Source organism: Phlebotomus papatasi, chromosome 3 (genome assembly GCF_024763615.1).
Source record: "Phlebotomus papatasi isolate M1 chromosome 3, Ppap_2.1, whole genome shotgun sequence".
In the NCBI taxonomy this organism is placed as follows: Eukaryota; Metazoa; Arthropoda; class Insecta; order Diptera; family Psychodidae; genus Phlebotomus; species Phlebotomus papatasi.
Window position 1 is genome coordinate 11,564,316 of NC_077224.1, and position 21,646 is coordinate 11,585,961.

Sequence of the window (21,646 nt, forward strand, 5' to 3'; positions counted from 1 at the left end):
TTGCTTTTCATTTTCAATTTAGTCAATATAGAGATATAACAATCTCAATTTCTCTTGCTCATTGTCTTCATCCTCAAGGTCTTACATCATATCTATAATAGCAACATATCGCAAAGAGCAACATCAAATTTATGTAGGGGAAGACTTTCATGCTTTGCACACTCGGGTTTCAAACACTTCATATTTTTCCTTGAACAAATCCGACCTACTGCCGTTGTGAGGTACTTTGCACTTTGCTGTCCGTAAGACTTTCTTAAATTCTAACACTTATTGATGATCTTCGCCGATCCAGTCTACCATGTCAAAGTATATAGGGATATGTCATGCACCAAGTAACGTACAAAGATCCTCAAAAGGATACTTGTAGTTTCAGGAATAGTAAGGGCAGAATCACATTGACAGTAAAATGCTTACCGTATTTCGTTAATTTACGTATTTTCACTGCAATTCTTACGCAAATTCTTGATTACCGTATTACCTTATCTCATACTCGGTGGCACTAGGTGAAAATAATATAAGAAAATTGAAGAAATAAAATGAAAATACGATAAATGGTGAGTAAAAAACTGTATGATTAATTTCTTTTACAGATTTTTTACTCACCGTTTATCGAATTTTCGTTTTATTTCTTCAATTTTCTTATATTATTTTCACCTAGTGCCACCGAGTATGAGATAAGGTAATACGGTAATCGAGAATTTGCGTAAGAATTGCAATGAAAATGCGTAAATTAACGAAATACGGTAAAGATACGGCGAGCATTTTACTGTCAATGTGATTCTGCCCTAAATGAATTACAAACATAGGTATTTGCCAAAAACCGAATATGTGAAAAGGTTATCTGAAGGTCTAATTCCAAAAGCGGTTTCAGAGTAGTAAATTGTCTAAATCTATTCTAAATTTATGTGTATAGAATATTCCTTTGCGATTTTGCTATTGTTTTTTATTAAAATATTTTTTTTCACTATTTTCTTTCTAGAAACCCAACATGTTTTGCTATAAAACGGCATGTAACAGTCTTTATAAAGCTTTATTAGAAAAGTACTTGAATAAATATCATCCAATTATACGGGGCTTCAAGATAATATATCCGAGATCTACAAGATGGCGTGGTCGTCATCTTGATCTAACCTTTCTGTCCGCCGTTTTGAATAACTGTTAAAAACCTAAATCTCAACCGATTGAGCTGACATTTTAGTATGTTGTAGCTAATGTCAAGACCTTTTCAGAACATATAAATTATCTGACTCACGCCAAAGAATTGTCTAGATACAGAGGCTCCAAGTTAAAAAATTTGACACTCTCATGAACAAAAAACTACAGGGCGCTTCCTTTATTGAAACCGTCACAAAAAAGGCAGCTCTATCGTTAGGTGATGACGTATAACAAACAAAGAAAAAGAAAGCTAATGTTTTTACTAATATATAATAGAATATTAATTGAGGACCTGAAAAACAGTTGTTGGAACGATGAAAAAGTATAATAAATATATGATTTTTTCATTTGTATATTTTTTAAAATTATGTAAGAGTAAATAAATATGTAAGGTAAAAGCCTCAACCATTTTTAATGCTTACTAAGACAATTCATTTAGGTCTCAAATATTCAAGATTAAAAAATAAAGACCGCCAAAATATGGATATTTCAAAATTTAAAAGTTTAAGCCTCTCTATCTAGGCAAATACTTGAAGAAGATTGGAATATAGGTACGTTCTGAAAAGGTCTTGACATCAGCTATAACATGCTAAAATTTCAGCCTAATCGGACGAGCTTTAGGTTTTGACAAGTTGGCGACCACGCTATCGTGCAGATCTCGTGTATTTTTCCCTTAGATATGAAGACCTTCATTCTCGTTTATTTTTGAAAATTGTTGATTCTTTAGTATTTAATAAGAAGTGCAAAATCATCCGGAACGATAGTATACGAAAAAATATTTTGTAAAATTGTTCGTAAATGTTTGTGAATAACGGATCCATGTCGGAAGGTTTTCAGGTGGCTGTTGGACTGCGCCAAGGGTGTGTTCTATCACCATTATTGTTCATAATATACATGGACAAGATTATGGAACGCAGTCGGGGGCAGAATGCGATTCGTATTGGGGATTTCAGGGTGAGCCATCTCCTCTTCGCAGATGATTTGGTTCTTTTTGGATCTTCCGAAGAAAAGTTTCAGCGCGCACTTGACCGATTTGTAAATATTTGTGCCGAAACAGGTATGAAGATGAACCACAAAATGTCAGAGGTAATGGTGATTTCTCGACAGCCTGTGAAATGCTCCATATGTTGATGGAAAAGTATTGACAAAGGTGGAGAAGTTTAAGTATCTCGGGGTGTTATTCACGAGTGATGGTAGGTTTCACACCGAACTATCGTCGCGAATCGGTCAAGCTTCTGCAGTAATGAGGGAGTTTGGCGGAAGCGTGGTGAGGAAGGCCGAGCTCAGCCGTTCGGCTAAGTTATCGGTTTTCAAAGCTGTGTTTATTCCTATTCTCACCTATGGTCATGAAATTTGGCTAATGACCGAAAGTATAAGATCGCGAGTACAAGCTGCCTAGATGAGGTACCTTCGGGCGGTTAAGGGAATCACTCGTCGAGATCGAGTGAGGAATGTGGCCGTTCGTGAGGAACTAAGAGTCAAGGAGCTGCTTCTTCGGGTTGAGAGATCACAACTTCGATGGTATGGACATGGTCAGCGCATGAAAGCTATGCAAGCCATTGTGAGAAGGCGTCGACCTCGAGGCAGACCTAGGACAAGGTGGCTGAATAAAATTCAGGATCTTGCGTGGGAGCGCCTCGAGATCGATGCCGAACGTCTTCCTGAATTGGCGGAGGATAGACAAGCGTGGGCTGCTAATTTGGATGTCATGGACCAGCGACCCCAAATGAGCCTAATCACAAGTAGATTTTGATTCTCCAATAGTGTCTTGGATGAAAGGTAAATGGAACTCTATTTGCACACAAAGTCGTTGAAGTTCGAAGAATTCAAATTCAATTTCGAATTTTCATACTATATTTTCGAACAAGGTGGGGAAAATTTATCAAATATCACACTAAAAAGCTGGTAAAAGAGTTACTTAGTGATTATGGAATGATTAAATACTGGGGCAAGAACAGTAAGCGTCTTTGTTCTGTTTTTTTCCTCACAACAATGTGAAGACCATCACATTTTGACACTTGAGCACTTCGAAATTCGAACAGGATGTACCTCATCCACCTTGCGGAATTATCAAGAAGTAAGAAAGTCTCTTTTTTGGATCTTCAAATAGATTTTCGAATTTTTCAAGATCTACTTCTATACGAAAAGAGTGTGGGAATTCACAAACATTTACAAACAATTTTACGAAATACTTCTTTCTGTATAGTGGCAATATATTCTAATAGCCAGATTTAAGTTATACATTTCTTGAAAAATTAGGTCAGATTCAATTAAAAGAACATGAGAAAAATATAGTGTTCGATGCCAGATTGTGTGCAAAGCCTGAAAGTCTTCCCCTATCAACCAACACCTAAACTCATGTTATATTAAATTGATAATTAATTGAACATAGTGAAAACCATGAACCCACATCACAAAACTTATTTGCATTTTAATATATTGCTAGCATGGCATAAATTTATCATCAATTTAATTAATCTTTAATGAAATAAAACATTACATTTTTGCGTGTAATTCTTTTCTTGTTGTTTTATTGCCTCATATCATAATATTTTTTTTTATTCGAACTTTTTTTTTCGTTGATTGAATTAGAGTGATGTTGGGAAAAGTTTTAAATTCCTTTGGGCTAGATAAAACAACAACAACAAAAAAAGTGAAAAAGAAAATGCGATAGAGAAGATAGAAATTAAATTCTTGCATTTATTATTACACGAGAATTTAATAAAACTTTTTTACTTTCCACTTTACCATTTTCCCTGTCTTATTCTTCAATTTAGACAAACTTCCAACACTTTTCACCCTACCTCTCACCGGGTACACCCCAGAAAAACTCGGAAAAATTTCAACCACTAAGACACGAAAGAGAGAGACTAACCTTCTTTTGAGAGAAAGTAGCTGAGAATTTTCTCTTAGAAAAACACGCGGAAAATTCTCTTCTCTTTCAGTCCTCTCTCCTTCTATCAGGCTTTTTTCTTCTCTTCCACCCTAAATTTCCCATCCCCTATTTTGCTTTTTTTTCATCTCTCACCCATTTTACGACAAAATAAAATAAATGGGATGTTTTATAGTCGGTAATATAAAAAGGAGAAAATAATAAAAGCATGACAAGAATAATTTATGAGTAACGAGAACAAATTGATTCTAATCAATAAAATAACGTTTATTTTATACTAGAAAATGTATAAAATGGATAAATTTACTTCTTCTCCCTGTACCCAATGTGACTTCTCTGTCTTTTTCAAAAATGCTATATATATACACAATCCCTCTCCCCCTTACCTCCATCCATCTTCACCGTTCTTCCTCTCAAAAATATAATACTTCTTGGACGCCAAATTACGATGATTGAGGAGGACGATGATGAAGAAGTGTTGTAAAGTGATTGAGGAAGAGAAAAATATATAGAATGGAAATTGACGAAGGAGGAAGGAGAAGAGGGGAGCCAGCGAAAAAAGATGATGATGATAAATGCAAAATTGTTACATTTATCGAAGAAGAATATGAGAGTGGAATAATAAATGATTTTACCCCAAGAACACAACCAAAGGAATATTGCAAAAAATTTTCATATCTTCCTTAAATCCTTTCCCTCCATCAATTTTCTCTCGTTATTCACAATATATTTTACACGTTACACTTCTTTTGCTCCTCATTTCAACTTTATCATGATTATGTCTATGATTTTCCAACTGTTAATCTCATACTCAAAATATAATTTAAATGGATTGGCATTGCTGTGAATTGTGCTTATTCCTGCACTAAGTGCAATTTTGCATGACATTACATGCATCTGAGATGTGACCAATTTTGAAGCATCAATTGCAAAAAATTTGTGAAGAAAAAAGGATCAAGTAGAAGACTAGTTGAATGTGTGGCACACTCAATACATATTATTTATGAACAATAATTTTCTATGGTAACCAGTTTAGCAGTTATCGTAGGGGAGACTGGGGTAAAATTTGTCGAACTAGATGTTTAGAAATTCAATATCTTTTAAAATAAAAGAGACAGAGACTTTTAATTTTTACCATAGCCCTCAAGAGCCTTTTTAAATCTAGAAGTTTAACCCATTCCTTACCATGGTATTATACATCATACGCAAATTGAGTGATTTTAGATGATTTATTCCTGTGCAATTTTTATCCGAATTGCTGTCGGGAATGGATTTTTAATAACTTTAGTTCTTCAATTACTTGGGAAAAATAGTCTGACAGAGATGAAAATACATTTTGTTATTGTTTTCTTGCTTCGCGGAAGGTCATGCAAAATTTTTGCTCAAAATGGCGGACGGAAAATTCGATATCCCGTCGAATTTGTTAAAATTAGCATTCATCCTCTTTTCTGATTTGAATTCTGATTGTCAATTTATGTTCTTGGATAGTTACTCTCTAAATCAATAGAGTTTGTAATAAATTACTGTAAAGAATTTAAATTCAGTGACCGTTAAGGCGTGTGTTTGACAGCGGCTCACCACGCCCCCATAATAGATAAAAAAAATTCTTTTCAGAAAATTCATCTATTAATCTGTAAGAAACTTATCCCAATATATGAACATTCTTTCTCAAGTATTTCTGGTACATTGACTGAATGGGTTAAGGAGATTCGAGCAAATGGTAAAAATGTCATAGAAAGCATCAATACGACTTGTCAGAAAATAAGTCGAATAAGTCGACACCCACCACCATCATTCCTGTGAATATTATACCGGGAAGTTAACCCTCTAACAGATAAGAACATCTCAAGACGGTCTTCACGAAAATCACATTTACTGCGATTACAAAGCTTTTACTTATTTAAAGAAAACACTGTTAGAGAGTTAATTATTCCCAAAGTTATAGGGGTTTCAAATCTTAGAAGTCCTATATTTAGCATCTAAAATTTCAGCTTGAAATCGCTCTCCTGTAAAGTTGGCCATTCGAGACTTATTCATTTTATATTCTGAGCTATCTAATAAGGGAATGTAAGCATGATTTAAAAACAGTGAATCTTCAAACGATACAAATTTTTTCTTTGTTTCCAAAGAGTTAGTTCGTCATTTCTCATCTTGTCTAATTTCTTTTTGTTTCCCCCCTTGCCAAAGCCTTAGGCCTAAGGGCCTATTTTGACCAATATCCTATATTGAAAATCCTATAAAAACTAAAAACATCCATAAAAATAGATTGGGTAAAAAGTCTAAAGCGAGACAGTTTGGAAAGTTGGACAAAACAGTGTGGAATGTGAGACACCTCCCTAAAAACTTGATAATAAATCAATTAAATATTTCAATTTTCGATAAAAATATTATTAAACGTAATTTTGTGATTATTCGAGAAGTTAAAAATGCAAAAGTCGTTATTAAACAATCAAAGAGTAACTTGCAAGAAGAAAAACTGTTAAGATTCTGTTAGAATATTTCACAAGCAATCTAATGATGCAAAGAAAATGAAAAAAAAAATATTTATTCGGCTTAAAAATTCATTTGAAATTGAACTTTTTCTTAAGTGTCTCCTTTTCCACAATCCACCCTACCAAAATAATCAATCTATAAAATTAATATGTGACAAATACTGAGGAAAAACAATAAATAACAAAGACTTGAACCTTACATAGTAATAGCCGTACTACATCTCGTCTCTTGAGGGTAATAATTATCTACCTTATGGATCAGAAATGACAAACTAGCTCTTTGCAAATAAAAAGGAAAAATCGCATAGTTTAAAGGTTCACTGTATGCGAACCATGCCTACATTTCTTTACTAATGGACTCAATTAAGACACATTTCTCCGAAAAAAAAAACTGTCTTCAGACTAGAGGTACAGCCTAGTTCCCGAGGCTTTCGAAACCTTAAACAGCAATCGATTTTATTCATTTTTTTTCAAAATGTAATATGTCATTTGCCCTTAATAAGCCAATCCTAAGTCAAAATTTTCCAAAAAATCTTGACTGATAATATATTGGAGAAGCCATATGGCTAAGTCTTAGGTCTAAAGCCCGTATAACAGGTTTAGCGGTGTTCAGAGTAGAGGTTTAGCCCAGTTTCGGAAAGTCTCAAAATCCTTAAATAGCAACAAAATTTATTTGTTCTTCAGTATCTAACAGATCATTAATACTTCATAATTCAATCCTAAATGAAATTTTTCCAAAAAAGAATAATTGATAAGAAATTCGAGCTGTTAAGCCTTATGGCTAAGCCTCGGATCTGAAGCCCGTATTTGTATCTATTTTATCGTTGTATAGAAAAACATTTCCTATAAAAATTTGCTATAAAACCTGTTTAAATTTTATATAGTTTTTGGGAAACTCTACAAAATCCAAGTCTTTGAAATATCTCGAAAAGCACATTTTCTTTCGTGATAGACAAAGATAATATCTTGTGATACTGGAAAACAAAATATCCGTTTTTTTGCCGTAGTATCCCCTACAATTAATTTTCGTCATAGTAAAAAAAACTGACTTTAGACTGACGTAAGTATTAATTAGTCAAATAATAAAAAGCGAAGACAAGAAAATATATATGTAGGGCTGTTCTATGATAACTTAAAATGGTCACAATACAACATCTTGCTTGTACTTTGCTAAATCTAAAAAAACTAGGTCAGATTCATTAAAGGAATATGGGTTAAATATGAAGTGTTCGAAGCCAGAATATGTGCAAAGCATGAAAGACTACTCCTATCATTTTTTTTTACTAAACAAAAATGTTTATTCTGCTTATATTGCTTGGAATTTCCCAGAAAGAGTTGAAATGGTTTCTATTCAAATTATTTATAATCTTCTTAATGCACTATTTATATGAAGATAGGAGATGACCCATTTAATGCCATGACCCATTTGATGCAACCCCTAATAAATTAATATTTTTCTTTAATTACTTCAAAAATATATAAAATTAATTATAAAATATAAATAAATTATTTTAATTTTGCTATGCTAAATTGACAAAAGATTGAAAGGATTTATTAACATATTAGAGGTGGCATCAAATAGGGCATGTCATTAAACGGATCATCTGCCATATACATACCATATACATACATACCATATATATGTACAGCCCCACTATTGTACTAATATTTGTACAGGGACATGAATCAGAAATATATTATTATTATTATTATTATTTGTTGCTTAATTTGTGCCAAAATTTCCGTTTCCAAAAACCTCCATTTATACATATGAAAAACGTAACTTTGGAAAATTTTCATTCATTTTTATTCAATTTGATTGAACTTTTCTGCAAATAAAACCATTAAAAAGAGGTTTTGTAAACAGTTAATAGCGCCATCTGTTGCGCATTCTTCTGACACTTGCATGTTTATTAAATGTTCTTAATTAAAAGACGAATGTTAAATCAAATAAGCGTCTTAAAAGAAAAGAATTGCTGAAATTAATAGCAAATTTCTTTTGATTCAGACATTTGACTATCAATATGATTCTGCACTAGATCTTTTATAGGCTTAATTTAGCTAATACACTCTCTTACAACAATGAATATACTTAGCGAAGCTCACAGATTCTCGTAATTATTCCAATAACATTACTTTGAATAGTGCTTCTGATTAGTGCACGAAATGCAGTCCTGACAAACTTTGCATTGCTCCAAAATATGATCAATTGTGATTCAACAGTTGCAAAGAAATTGGATAAAGAATGCAATTTCAAGTACATAAAGTTGAAAAATCAATAAAATCTTATGCAAAAAGAAAGCAGGAAGTAAAATAAGTATGCAATTTCTGGTAATTTTACCAATTCTGCTTATTTTGCAAAAGTTTTACTATTTTCCAAATAGCACGTAAATGTACTTTTCATATTTTTGTCCTACAGACAACATCACTGAAAATATTATTCGGAACAAGTGATTCAATGTCCATAAATAGCATTTGGAACTATTCCAAAAATTGTCATAGATGCGTGCTAACAAGTGGCAGTTCGATTAGAGTTAAATTACTGCCTTGTTATACCGGAGAATGTTTGTCTTGGGAAAAGGTTTTCTAAACAGTTTGCATGATTTTCACAAATTGAATCATTTATCGTGCTAAATCATGAGAAATTTATTGTTTTTAAAGAAAAGAAATAAAAAGGGAATTTGTAGAAATTTCTTTGACCGGAATGAACAGTCACGCGATCAAGATGCACTTTTTCATGTTGACATTACAAGAGAGAAAGAGTCTCAGCAGTGGAAAATTTTGTGGTTGACCAAATGTTTGGCAGATATATATAAGATTTTAATGGAAGAGACATCTTTCTATTTGCACTTATTTTGTGTACAATCACACACTTGAATAAATTATCAAATATTCGACCGTATTTGCAAATAATTTGAATTTATATTTCATGTACATCTAATTGTGGCAAAATTTCCATCATTTCTTGCTTATGCACTCAGAGAAAAAAATAATCTGATAATAAAAACCATCTAACCACCGATGGTTTCTAATATTTAAAAATCAAGCCTTTATGATACCTCTCCGTAAAGTAGATAGTTTGACAGCTGTCATAAAGCCTTAAACGTGACCCTTAAGCAACATTGAAGCAATCTTATCTATTATAAAGTTATTGAAGTTAAATATTAAGTCTGAAGAGACCTCCAGTGTTACGTTAGTCAATTTTATGACAGTTTTCTATCAACCAAGATGCGTGACAGCTGTCAAAAAATCGTCAATCATGACGCTACAGCGATATTCTAAGAGTCTCGCTTGTTATAAAATTATTAAATTTAAATTGTGATTTAGAAAGGGTCAATGCGTGTTGTTGGTCTTTTTAACGACAGCTCTCTGTCAACTAGATATTTTGACAGATGTCATAAAACGTTAAACTTGACGCTACACGATATTCTAAGAACCTCGCTTGTTATAAAATTATTAAATCTGAACTTCAAATTCGAAAAAGGTCAAAGAGTGTTGGTGTCTTTTAAAACAGCTTTCTATCAACCAAATAATTTGACAGCTGTCATAAAAAGTTAAATATGATGCTACTGCGACATTCTAAGAATCTTTATAGTCATAAAATTCTTAAAGTTGAATTTAAGTTTTGAAGAGCGCCAAAGCATGTTGTTATCTTATTCTCTTGTTCTTCTCTCTGTCAACCAGATATTTTGTCAGCTGTCACAAATTTGTTAATCGTGATCCTACAGAGACTTTCCAGGAATCTCGCTTATTATAAAATTATTAAAGTTGAAATTGTAATTTAGAAAGGGTCAAAACACGTTGTTTGTCTCTATTCAAACAGCCCTCTGTCAACCATATATTTTGACAGTTGTCATAAAACGTTAAACATGACATTACCGTGACATTCTCAGACCCTCGCACAATATGAAATTATTTAAGTTGAACTACAAATTTAAGAAGGTCTGTTGCGTTTTGTTGACCACTTTTAGACAGTTTTCTGTCAAATAATAATATTGATAGCTGTCCAATATAATAATACGTCCAATGTGATGCTTAAGCTACATTTAAGCAATCTAGCCTTTTGTATAGTTATTGAAGTTAAACCTCAGGACTAAATATGCCTTCAATATTTCGTTGGTCGGTTTTATGACAGCTGTCAAAAATATGTAAGTTTATTATGATGCTGTCAAAACGATATTAGGAAGAAGAGGTCCTGAGGACTTTTGGTAGACGGAGTTCGCATTAGCGAACCTAAAGTCGAAAAATCAAAATTTTTATCATGCTTATTGCTTATTGCTGCTAACGTTTGTGACAGTTTGTAATAATTATGGGAGTCAATAAAAAACAAATTACAGACTTCACGCCTGAAAATAAAAACTGTGTTACGTTTATCGTTTTCAAGGCGGATTTCTCTCAACCACATTGTATTAACAGTTTTCAGTGTAACAGCTGTCATAGTGACCTTAAAGCCAGGTGTATATTGTATTTGAGTATATAGTATCACGGTAAAACTATTTCAAATATACTACCTGAAGTTCTAAACACAGCGTAGCTTTATTACTGTTTTCATATATTTATGACATCTGTCAAACTACGGTTGACAGAGAGATGTCAAAAAAAACCAACTTACATTAACTCTTTGTTAATTTTTTTTAACATTATGTTTACGGCTTAATACTTTTACGGCCATAATAGTTAGAAAATATAAAAATATAAAAGATAGAAAAATTTACGTTAAGTGACATAGAAGTTGGGGTTAAAACAAACCCAGTTTTGAACATGATTCTACACCCAAATTTTTCTCAGTGTAAAATATTATTCTAATTTCTTCTTCTGTGTTGCTTTTCGTACTTTTTAGCCTTGACTTTTTGCACATTTGTAATTGGGAAAATTTCAAATAAAACAAAACTTTGAGAAAATAGAGTAAGTGTGCCAAATTTTGGCATAGTTGCATGCAAGCTCCAAAGTTTTAAGTTTGAAATGTACTATCTTTAATAGAAATTGATTATTTTATTCCTTCTACTTAAGGAGTGTTGCTTAGAACCTTGTAGACAGTTTATCGTCTTTATTTACTCTAAAATTATTCTTAATACATTTTAAAATGAATAAAAATATAGACATAGCTTTGGTGCCCTATTTCGGCCACCTTCATTCTCATAGTTCCTTGCTCTTCGGGAATTCTTCCAATAACTTTTTCACGTCATCTCGTTTGTCGTAGCTACATTTTTTGTTATTCTTTTGCATTGTATAATCTTTAGAGTACGTAAAATCTAAAAGTTCATGGAAATTCGAGGAACAAAAAAGGTGGCCGAAATTGCAAGCTGGCAGAAATTTGGCAGACTTACCCTATACCTTTTAGATAATTATTTGTATATATAAAATTGTCTTTTGCTATGACATATTTTTCCCATATCTCAATCTTTTATGATATTTCTTCAAGTTTATACTTCAATTGTGTGATTGTGTCTCTTTCCATTGCCCTTATGAGCCCCCCTCTCCTCCCCCAATAATCTTTGTGCAAATTTAAACCTCATTGTTCATCTTATTCCTATTTGCACACGATAAATTGCTTATTTAGAAACTGTTTGTTTGTCTGAGACATTGTCAATCAAGCAATTTATGAAAATAACAATGGTGAATAATCATTTGAATTGCTAAATGATTTTAATGCTTTACAACTTTATTGTCAAAATGCCATGAAAAATGTTTTTCTTGCAATAAGGGGACGAAAAAGAAAGAAAAATAATAATAATAAAAAAAGAGACAAGACAGAATAGATATTAGATTTTCTTGTTTTTCCCTCTAGAATAAATCTCTCGTGCGTGTACTTTTTTTTAAACAAACAGCACAAATTGATTGCTTCGTGTTGGATGATTTTTTTTCATTTCACCAAAAATAAAACAAAAAAATAAAGGAAGGAGATGAAAAAATCTACTCTTTTCATTTTCAATTTGCAAATAAAGTTTAAATGCAAATATTTTATCTTATTGTACTCACTGGCTACATGAAAATTGGATGATTGAGGGAGGAAAAAGCAAAAAATAGGTCTCTCTGTCTAGTATTTTTTTTGTTTTGTTTTTTTTTCCTCTCTCTCTCATTCAGTGTTTACCAATTAAATTTCATTATCTTGCTACAAATTATACATAAAGCATTATTACTTCCTATTGCCATCGTTAACAATTTAATGTTAGCATTTTGGTATCATATAAAGGGTAGGGTGGGGAAGTGAAAGAAATAAAAAGCAATAAAAGGAGGAAAAATGAATTGTAAAAAAAAATACATAATATTGAATAAATGACGATAGAATACCCATTTTATTACATATATTACATGAATGTGTACATAGTGGGGTATAAATTGAATTGAAATGACGAAAAAGTGTGTTGGATTGTGAAAAAAAGGGGGAGACAAGGGAGCAAAAGGATGATGATGGAAAAGTTGGGGATCGTGTTCCACTTGTCGTCAACATGGATATTTCCCGACGACAGGATGGAAATATTGTATTTCCTCCCTTGACTACATAACTTCCCCAACAAGACTACATAAAATTGTTTATTTTTCCCTGTATTATTGTTATTTTATTTAGTAGAAGCTTATATACCTCTAAAATTCTTTTTTATACTCTTTTTTTTTCAAATTGAGAAGATGGGGTTGTTTTTCCTGATGAAAAATCTCTTTCTCTCTCTAAAAGTCTCTTCTAAAGAGGAAATTGCAATATATTCCACCAAGTAAACAGAAGAAATGGAAGATTATGAGAAAAGACATCAAGAGACAAGTTATCTTACTGAGAAAATATTATTTTATTTGCATTTTCCAAAAGTGTATTTTATTTAATATTTCCAGGTTATTTGTCTGCTTTTCGCATTTTTATAGAGTGTTTGAGAAAAGCATATTTTATGGTTGTCATTAAAGACTTCCAATTTATAAAAATTTTTAATATTCTTTTCTTTATTTTAAATACGCTTTTAAACTTTTAAAAAAATTGAAAGTGTTTTAGGGGATGAAATTTTTCAAACAATTTTATGTCTTCATTAACTATAAATACACGTAATTAATACACGTAGAATTGAAGTTTCGAAATTAAATTCGAATTTAATACTTCGGGATTTCGAAAATAGGAATATGGGGCACAGCTATACAGAACGAAATTTAGTGCTCACTTTTTATGAAAGGAAAAATTACAATAGGTACTGCATCCACAAATGCAGGTTGATTCTACAACTAAAAGGAAAATGAAACTCTTTACACGAAATGTTGTTGATCTTCGAAGATTCTCAAATGCACTTTGGAATTTTCAAACTAAAAATCTGGCAAAAGTTATGGGAAGATGGACACATTTTGACACTCGAGCACTTTGAAATTCGAACAGGATTTTTTTAGCCTCCTAGCAGAATTACTAAGAAGTAAGAATGCCTCGTTATAGATTCTCAAATTTCGAGTTTTCGATTTTTTTTCAAACTCCAATTGTGAATGGTAAGAATAGGTATAGATGTTAACACAATTTTTCGTAATTCAGAACGCTTTGACCATCTGTAAGTGCTTTAGATTGTATAAGAAGAGATGGTCAAGATACATTTTAGGATTTCTGTATAATTATTTGAGTTCTGAATTCCGAAAACATTATTTCAAATTCTTTCCCTTTCCAAGAAATTAAGGGCCTTGACAGATATGAGGATTAGCCTAGAGACGGCTTAGCGTAATTATATTAGAAATAATGGTTAAAGTGCATTGCCATCATTTTCCACTAAGTCGTTCCTCGGCTTGAGTCGTAAGTGTGTCTAAGGCATAACAGTCAAAGCTGTCAATGATTTTGGCAGTTGCTTACAGCGCCATCTTCATTGCATACTAAAGATTACCCGTGATTTTTTGAACAATCTTGAAATTATACCAATAATATCATTTCTACGTCAATCAATAAATGCGTAGGCAAAATAAAATTTATTTTTATCAAATTCAGTTTTATTTATCAAGATACGTATTTTGAAATTTAATTAAAGCGTTTTTAGGGATTATTCAAATTCTTTATCCCGTGCAAAAAGGTGACTTTCAAAAACTCTCCAACATAGATTTTTATGGCGCTGGCACACCTTTTCAATTGAGTGAAATTCAATCGATTGAAATTCTACCTCTTACTCTTTCAAACTTAAATTTAGATGTGGCTGTCTCTTTCTGCCAAATGAAAATTGAAATTTCAATTTCATTTTCAATTTTCGTTTGACAAAAAAAGACAACAATATCTGATTTTAAGTTTGAAAGAGTAAGAGGTAAAATTTCAATCGATTGAATTTCACTCAATTGAAAAGGTGTGCCAGCGCCATTAGATTTTAGTTCATTAGTTTTGAGTAAAATCGCTAATTGGTGAGCCGTTTCTTGCTCTTAAACTCCCTCGGGTCCTGATCTTGTGAATACGGCAACTAAAGGACCAGATCAATCGCGAGTTCGTGCAATTTTGCTTAACTTTTGGTTTTTCGGTTTTGGTGCAAAAAGGGCAAAGCTGGCAGCCATAAGACGAAGAGCTTCTTCATAACCGAAAGATCATGTAGGGTGTTGAAAAAACGGTCATATGACATCTTTTTGATCTTAGCTAGTCCCTTTAATTTCACTTTGAGGTAGTTCAACACAATCTCATTGATTTTCTCGACGTTTACTGAAATATTGACATTTTTTAGCGTCGATATCATTGAGTGTCATCTTTATTTATAGTGCCATAATGAGAGTTCAAAAACCAAATTTAAATCATTCTAATTAACGATGAAGAGTCCGGTTAACAATTATCTTTATCTTACGTAAATTATAAACTTTTAGTCAAGAAATGAAACTCAAAATTTCTTATTTGGAAAAACTCGTTAGTTGCTTCTAACAGCTGCAAGTTTAGAACCAATATGGCCCAATTTGCTGTCAAATTTTGTTACATGATGAGAAATAAGATAGCTGATTCGATTCGAGATACATTTGCAAACACAAGTAAATTTTGATTCTCCAATAGTGTCTTGGATAAAAGGTAAATAGAACTTTATTTGCACAAAAAGTCGTTAAAGTTCGAAGTATTCAAATTCAATTACGAATTTTCATACTAAATTTTCGAACAAGATGGGGAAAATTTATCAAATATCACACTAAAAAGCTCGCAAAAGAGTTACTCAGTGATTATGGAGTGATTAAATACTGGGGCAAGAACAGTAAACGTCGTTGCTCTTCCGCCACCTTGCGAAAGTATTAAGAAGTAATAAAGTCTCTTTTTTGGATCTTCAAATAGATTTTCGAATTTTTCAAGATCTACTTCTGTACGGAAAGAGTGTCGTTGATGTTCGAAGAATTTAAATTCAATTTCGAATTTTCATACAAAATTTTCGAACAAGATGGAGAAATTCATGAAATATTGCACTAAAAAGCTCGCGAAAGAGTTACTCAGTGATTATGGGGTGATTAAATAATGGTACAGACACATAAACGTCGTTTCTTTCTATTTTTTCTCACAACAATGTGAAGACCGACACATTTTGACACTTGAGCACTTCGAAATTCGAACAGGATGTATTTTAATCACCTTGCGAATTGTCAAGAAGAAAGTCTCTTTTTTGGATCTTCAAATAGATCTTCGAATTTTTCAAGATCTACTTGTGCATGATAATATTCGAGATTTTTTGACAGTAGCGTCATCTAATGAGCCCGATCACAAGTAGATTTTGATTCTCCAATAGTGTCTTGGATGAAAGGTAAATTGAACTCTATTTGCACAAAAATTCGTTGAAGTTCGAAGAATTCAAATTCAATTTCGAATTTTCATGCTAAATTTTCGAACAAGGTGGGGAAAATTTATGAAATAGGGGAAGTGCTCATAATTTTGGACAGTCTGCTTATAAGCATCGAAGTTCCAAGTTTGAAGTGCGATATTTTCTATACTAATTGACATTTCTTGTTACTTTCTTTTCAGAAGGGTTGTTTAGAAACTTAGCAAGCTATTTATCGTCTTATTTTTATTAAAATTAGTTTTAATACTTTTAAAAATGAATTGATAAGTAGAGGTGACCTTGGCTCTTATTTTGGACAACTTGTTTATTAATTTGTCCAACTTGGCTGTAAATTTGGACAGCTAATCCGCCTCAATAGGATGCCCATTGTTCTTCATTTGATGAACCAATCTTACCAAGTCCTCTTCCTGTTCATGTAAGGGAAACGTAGAATGTCACAAGAAGCCCGGAAACTTTCCATATCATTCATTGAAGTGAGTTGACTTCGATACTCCAAGTACGTGCGGATTCGCTCATTCCTTGACCTTTCCGGGAGCCTTTCAAGGCATTTCTCGCTAAATCTCTTTCGTAGAGATGATGCTCCTTTGTTTCTCCAGGCACTTGTCCAACCTAGTCATCACAAAAGCTAAAACTTCACGAAATTTCGTGAGAAAAACACCTGTCCAAAATAAGAATCATCACCTCACTGGTGAATGTCTTAAAAAATGTCCCATTTTTCACACGAAAAATATAATTCACAAGGCAAATCTCACTTCAGGTCAAATGTACAAATCATCAGTAACGTGAATCAACACAATATTCAATGAATATTCAATATAATATCACTCAAAAACAGCGAACAAACTTTTTTAGTACTTCACCAAAACTAAATAAGACTGAAGTAAGCCACGAAGTTCTGTCATATTTCTCGTAAGCAATTGCTCACACTGAATTTTCAAGAAAGCAATTTCAACTCAAATCATATTCAAATTTTAACGTATTTAGTGTTAAAATCTTCCAAAAAGAACAAATATTTAGATAGAATTCATTATTCATCAAATATTGGAATAAAAATCCATCATTTTAATCAATTTATTTTTGGTGTCCAATGTTATCCTCAAAGTGTCCAAAATAAGAAACTGGACAAAATTATGAGCATTTCCCCTATCACACTAAAAAGCTCGCAAAAGAGTTACTCGGTGATTATGGAGTGATTAAATACTTGGGCGAGAACGGTAAACGTCGTTGTTCAGTTTTTTTCCTCACAACAATGTGAAGACCGTCACATTTTGACACTTGAGCACTTCGAAATTCGAACAGGATGTAACTTCCGCCACCTTGCGAAAGTATTAAGAAGTAAGAAAGTCTCTTTTTTGAATCTTCAAATAGATTTTCGAATTTTTCAAGATCTACTTCTGTACGGAAAGAATATGTATCACCTTAAGAACTTAATGACTGCCGTTTTGATTACAGTTTTTTTTATTGTATAATTTATTTATTAACAGTGAGGTTTTAATAAACTTTTAAAAATTCTTCACGATATAATTCTGAAGTAGGTTTTCCATACAGTGTTTTTCGAAATCATTTCCGGAGAGGATTGTTTAAACCTTTATTGGAATTTTTCAAAGTAATGGAAAGAACTAATTTCAGAATCCTAAAATTCATTTAATTCTTAAGGTATAGGTTAGAAAATTTCTAAATCAATTTGCAGGTGTGGAAATCTATAAGTTTAGAATTCGAATTGAAAAGTTCGAAATATCAAATTGCATTTTTGAAAGATAAGGTGGCCTTGGTTTAATTATTTCTAACTAAAATTTTTAAATTTGTACCTTATTTGTTCAAAAAATTTGTTTTTTTTACCGATAACAAGCTGAAAAAAGGAACTATTTGACAGCTAAGTAGAAGTTTAGAAATTTGAAAGTTTAGAATTCGAATCGATCAGTTCAAAATTTCGAAACTATGCATTTGCGACAGATTCAATATAAGCAAAGGAGACATTTTGATTAGTAAGAAAAATTTCCAATTTAAAAATTTTATCCTAGATTTTAAGATTGATTTTACGATAAAAAGCCTTCAAGCTAAATTCAACAAACTTCATAATATTTTTATTTTAAACCTCTAAATACTGATAATTTAGGAGCAAATTTGTAATCTATGAAGCACCATTAACCTCGAATTCTAAATTTGGTGATCGTAAGTTTGGAAAATGTTTAACTAAAACTCTTAAGATTTCTTTATTTCAAAATTAAGACGGATATTTTCTTTGTCTCTTTGTAATTTAGAAATTAAAAACCCCTTTCGTACGTGATTAAGTTTTAAGTTTAAGCCAAATTTGACCAAATCTTTTCCTATTTTTTTAAATAAATTTTTGAAATAAACTTCTTCATTTTTGAACCAATTTCAACAAATTTGGACATTTTGGAAAGGTTTTTGGATATTTTACGATATTTCCAGTTTTGAACGTAGCTTTACAAAAGATAAGGACTTTATAGAACATTTTAACTTCATGAGACTGTCGGAAATGGTAGATTGGATCGGTTAGGGTCATCCTTCAGTGCTAAATTAAAGAAAAGCTTACGAGTACCAGGGTGAGAAAATCTCGCGAGTCTAAGGTACCGCAAGGGGTGCTTTAGTCAATCTTCACTCAACCGATTAAGATGATTTCTCTTTTACAAAAGAGTCTTAAATAATTGGTCAAGAATCGTAGAATATATTTCCCATAAAAGAATTCCCTTATCACATTAATCAATTTAATGAGGTAAAAATAAGAAAAAGACTTACTTTTGTGGTTCATTTGGATCTCTCTTCTTTTTCTTCTTCTGTACTTTGGGCTTCTTACTGGCAGCCGATGTATTTGCACCCTTCATACCCTGCAAATTTCCTCCGCCGTTGGGTGAATTGGCCGAATCACTCATTAATGGCTCTGGTGATGGTCGTTTTAGTGAATTTATCTGCAAATAGAGTGCAAACATCGTAATATTGCAACACTAATTCACTTAGTCGCGCAGCAAAATGAAACAAAAAGCCTCAAGAAAAAATCAATGCAATGCATACTTTATTTTTCATTATACGAACAGAAGAATATTAAAACATTTTTAAAAATTAAATATGACGCGAGAACAAATGTTTATTTTTCGTGTAGCATTCATTCTCGGTAAAATAATAAAACACCTGGCATTATCACGGGCTGCAAAAAAAATCCTCGAGTTCTTTTTTTTTTTAAATCAAATTCAGTTCAAATTTAAATTTTTGCATTTAAATTTTGTGGATTTTTCTCTCTCTGAATAATTAATAAGGATTTTAAGTTCTTTTTTTTTTTAGAGCAAAACAGACTAATAAATTTTTGCAATGATCGTGGTAAAAAACAATTAAAGTCAGAAATTAAAGTTTTCTCAGCATAATTCTTTCAACGTTGACTTGATCTTTATAGTTTTACTGCAAAAGACACCCAGTAAATTTTGTCTTTTCCTATCGCGATGTCCTCAATTTATCCATCTTCTTCATCATCGGGTTGTTCATTTTTGCCAAAGTGAAACTCTTCTCTTTGGACTTGCAAGACACAAACACATCCGGTTTTGCGATAAGGAAAATTTATTAATCAGAAAGAATGCTGCTGTCTTGTCCTCTATGAAGATGAAATTGGCAAAAAGACACACATAAAATGTATGTAAAAGCTATTTGATTGAATAATAATGGCAACAACTTCAAGACTTGAAGAGCTTTTTTTTTCTACCATGCCGTTGGTCTTTTTGCTATTTAAAACTTCTATCTACATATATTTATGTATATAAAAGTTTTCTGTAATTTATATGCTTCCCATCTATGCTACAACCAGTTAAAACTTCCAATTTCTCCTCTTATTGTCAGTTGCACGAGAGAGAGACAGAGGGGCTTTTAATTTACATCACCAAGAAACTTTAATTTCCCATTTTCCCTCTCTTATATTACTTTTTATATCTTTAATGCTTATTTGAAGATATTTGCAAAAATGCATAGTGTTCCAGTGGAATTGCTTCAAAAATATTATGAAAATCTCACAATATTTATCATGGCTCTGTTTAATTTCGAAACTTCGAAATATTTAATTCGGATTCTAAACTTTTCCCGTCAAATAATATCTCCAGATATCTTTAAGATTTCTGTAGAGAAAATCTACACCTCTACAGAATATCTGCAGATAATTCTGTAGATATTCTTACGAATTTTATTTGGGCTTGGGACAAAATTCGTCAGAATATTTCGGCAGATTTTCTGACGAATCTCTGACGAATTTCTGTAGATATTCTGCCGATGTTCTGTCGATTTTTTCTACATTCCAGACTTTCCAGACAAGATATGTCAGAAGAGATGGAAAAATTTTTCACTGAAGTTTGCAAAATTCAATAGAGTTATTTTTTGTGATATCACGGTGTTTATATAAAATAAAGAATTCTGCGACGCCGTGTTACAAGTAGAGAAAAGTGAAGTGAAAACTTTAAGCAGAGTATCGACCTAAATTTCGTGTTTTTGTATCATTCCATGGGCGATTTTTAAAAAATTACTATTTTTGCTCGCATCTTTTTACTTATTTAAAATGTTTAATTGGTAATGCTTGTTAAGCAGAGCATACCATTTTCTTTATAACTCCTACAGTTTCTACATAAATCAACAATATTTTTGTGAAGTAATGGACACTATGCCGATTTTCTCGGCAGAAATTCTACCGAAAATCTGTAGATTTTCTAGCAGGAATTCAGCAGAAAATCTACAGATTTTCTCTGAATACACTAGAATATACCGTTAAAATTCAAAAAACCTCAGAGTAAAATCGCCAGGTAGAATAATGATTTGACGGGTTATAAGATTTTGAAATGTGATTCTAAACACTTTAATAATTTTGACATTGGCATTTGCTATATGGACCCGTCAAATCATTTCTCTACCTGCCGATTTTACTCTGAGGTTTTTTGAATTGTAACGGTATATTCTAGTAGATTCAGAGGAAATCTGTAGATTTTCTGCTGAATTTCTGTCAGAAAATCTGTAGATTTTCGGCAGAAATTCTTCCGAAAATCTGCAGATTCTCGGCAGAATTTCTGCATTGGAAATCTGCATAGTCTCCATTGTGTCAACAAAAATATTGTTGATTCATCAAGAAACTGTAGAAGTTACAAAGAAAACTCTGCTTAACAAGCATTACCGATTAAACATTTTAGATAACTTAAATGTTGCGAGCAAAAATACTAATTTCTTAAAAATCACCAATCGAATGATACAAAAAACACGAAATTTAGGTCGACACTGTGTTTAAAGATATCACTTCACTATTCTCTACTTATAACACGGCGTCGCAGAACTCTTTATTTCATATAAACACCGTGATTTTACCAATAATAACTCTATTGAATTTAGCA

At 32.1% G+C, this 21,646-nt stretch overlaps 1 protein-coding gene across 2 annotated transcripts in view; it reads right to left on the reverse strand.

Annotated features, from left to right (window-relative positions):
- Window positions 1–21,646, reverse strand: part of LOC129807754 (TOX high mobility group box family member 4-A-like) — a 187,052-nt gene that overhangs the window by 42,897 nt on the left and 122,509 nt on the right. For both annotated transcript variants that reach the window (XM_055857220.1, XM_055857219.1), the window contains exon 5: window positions 19,035–19,204. In XM_055857220.1, the coding sequence (XP_055713195.1) occupies window positions 19,035–19,204 (170 nt within the window). The remainder of the gene's footprint in view (window positions 1–19,034; window positions 19,205–21,646) is intronic.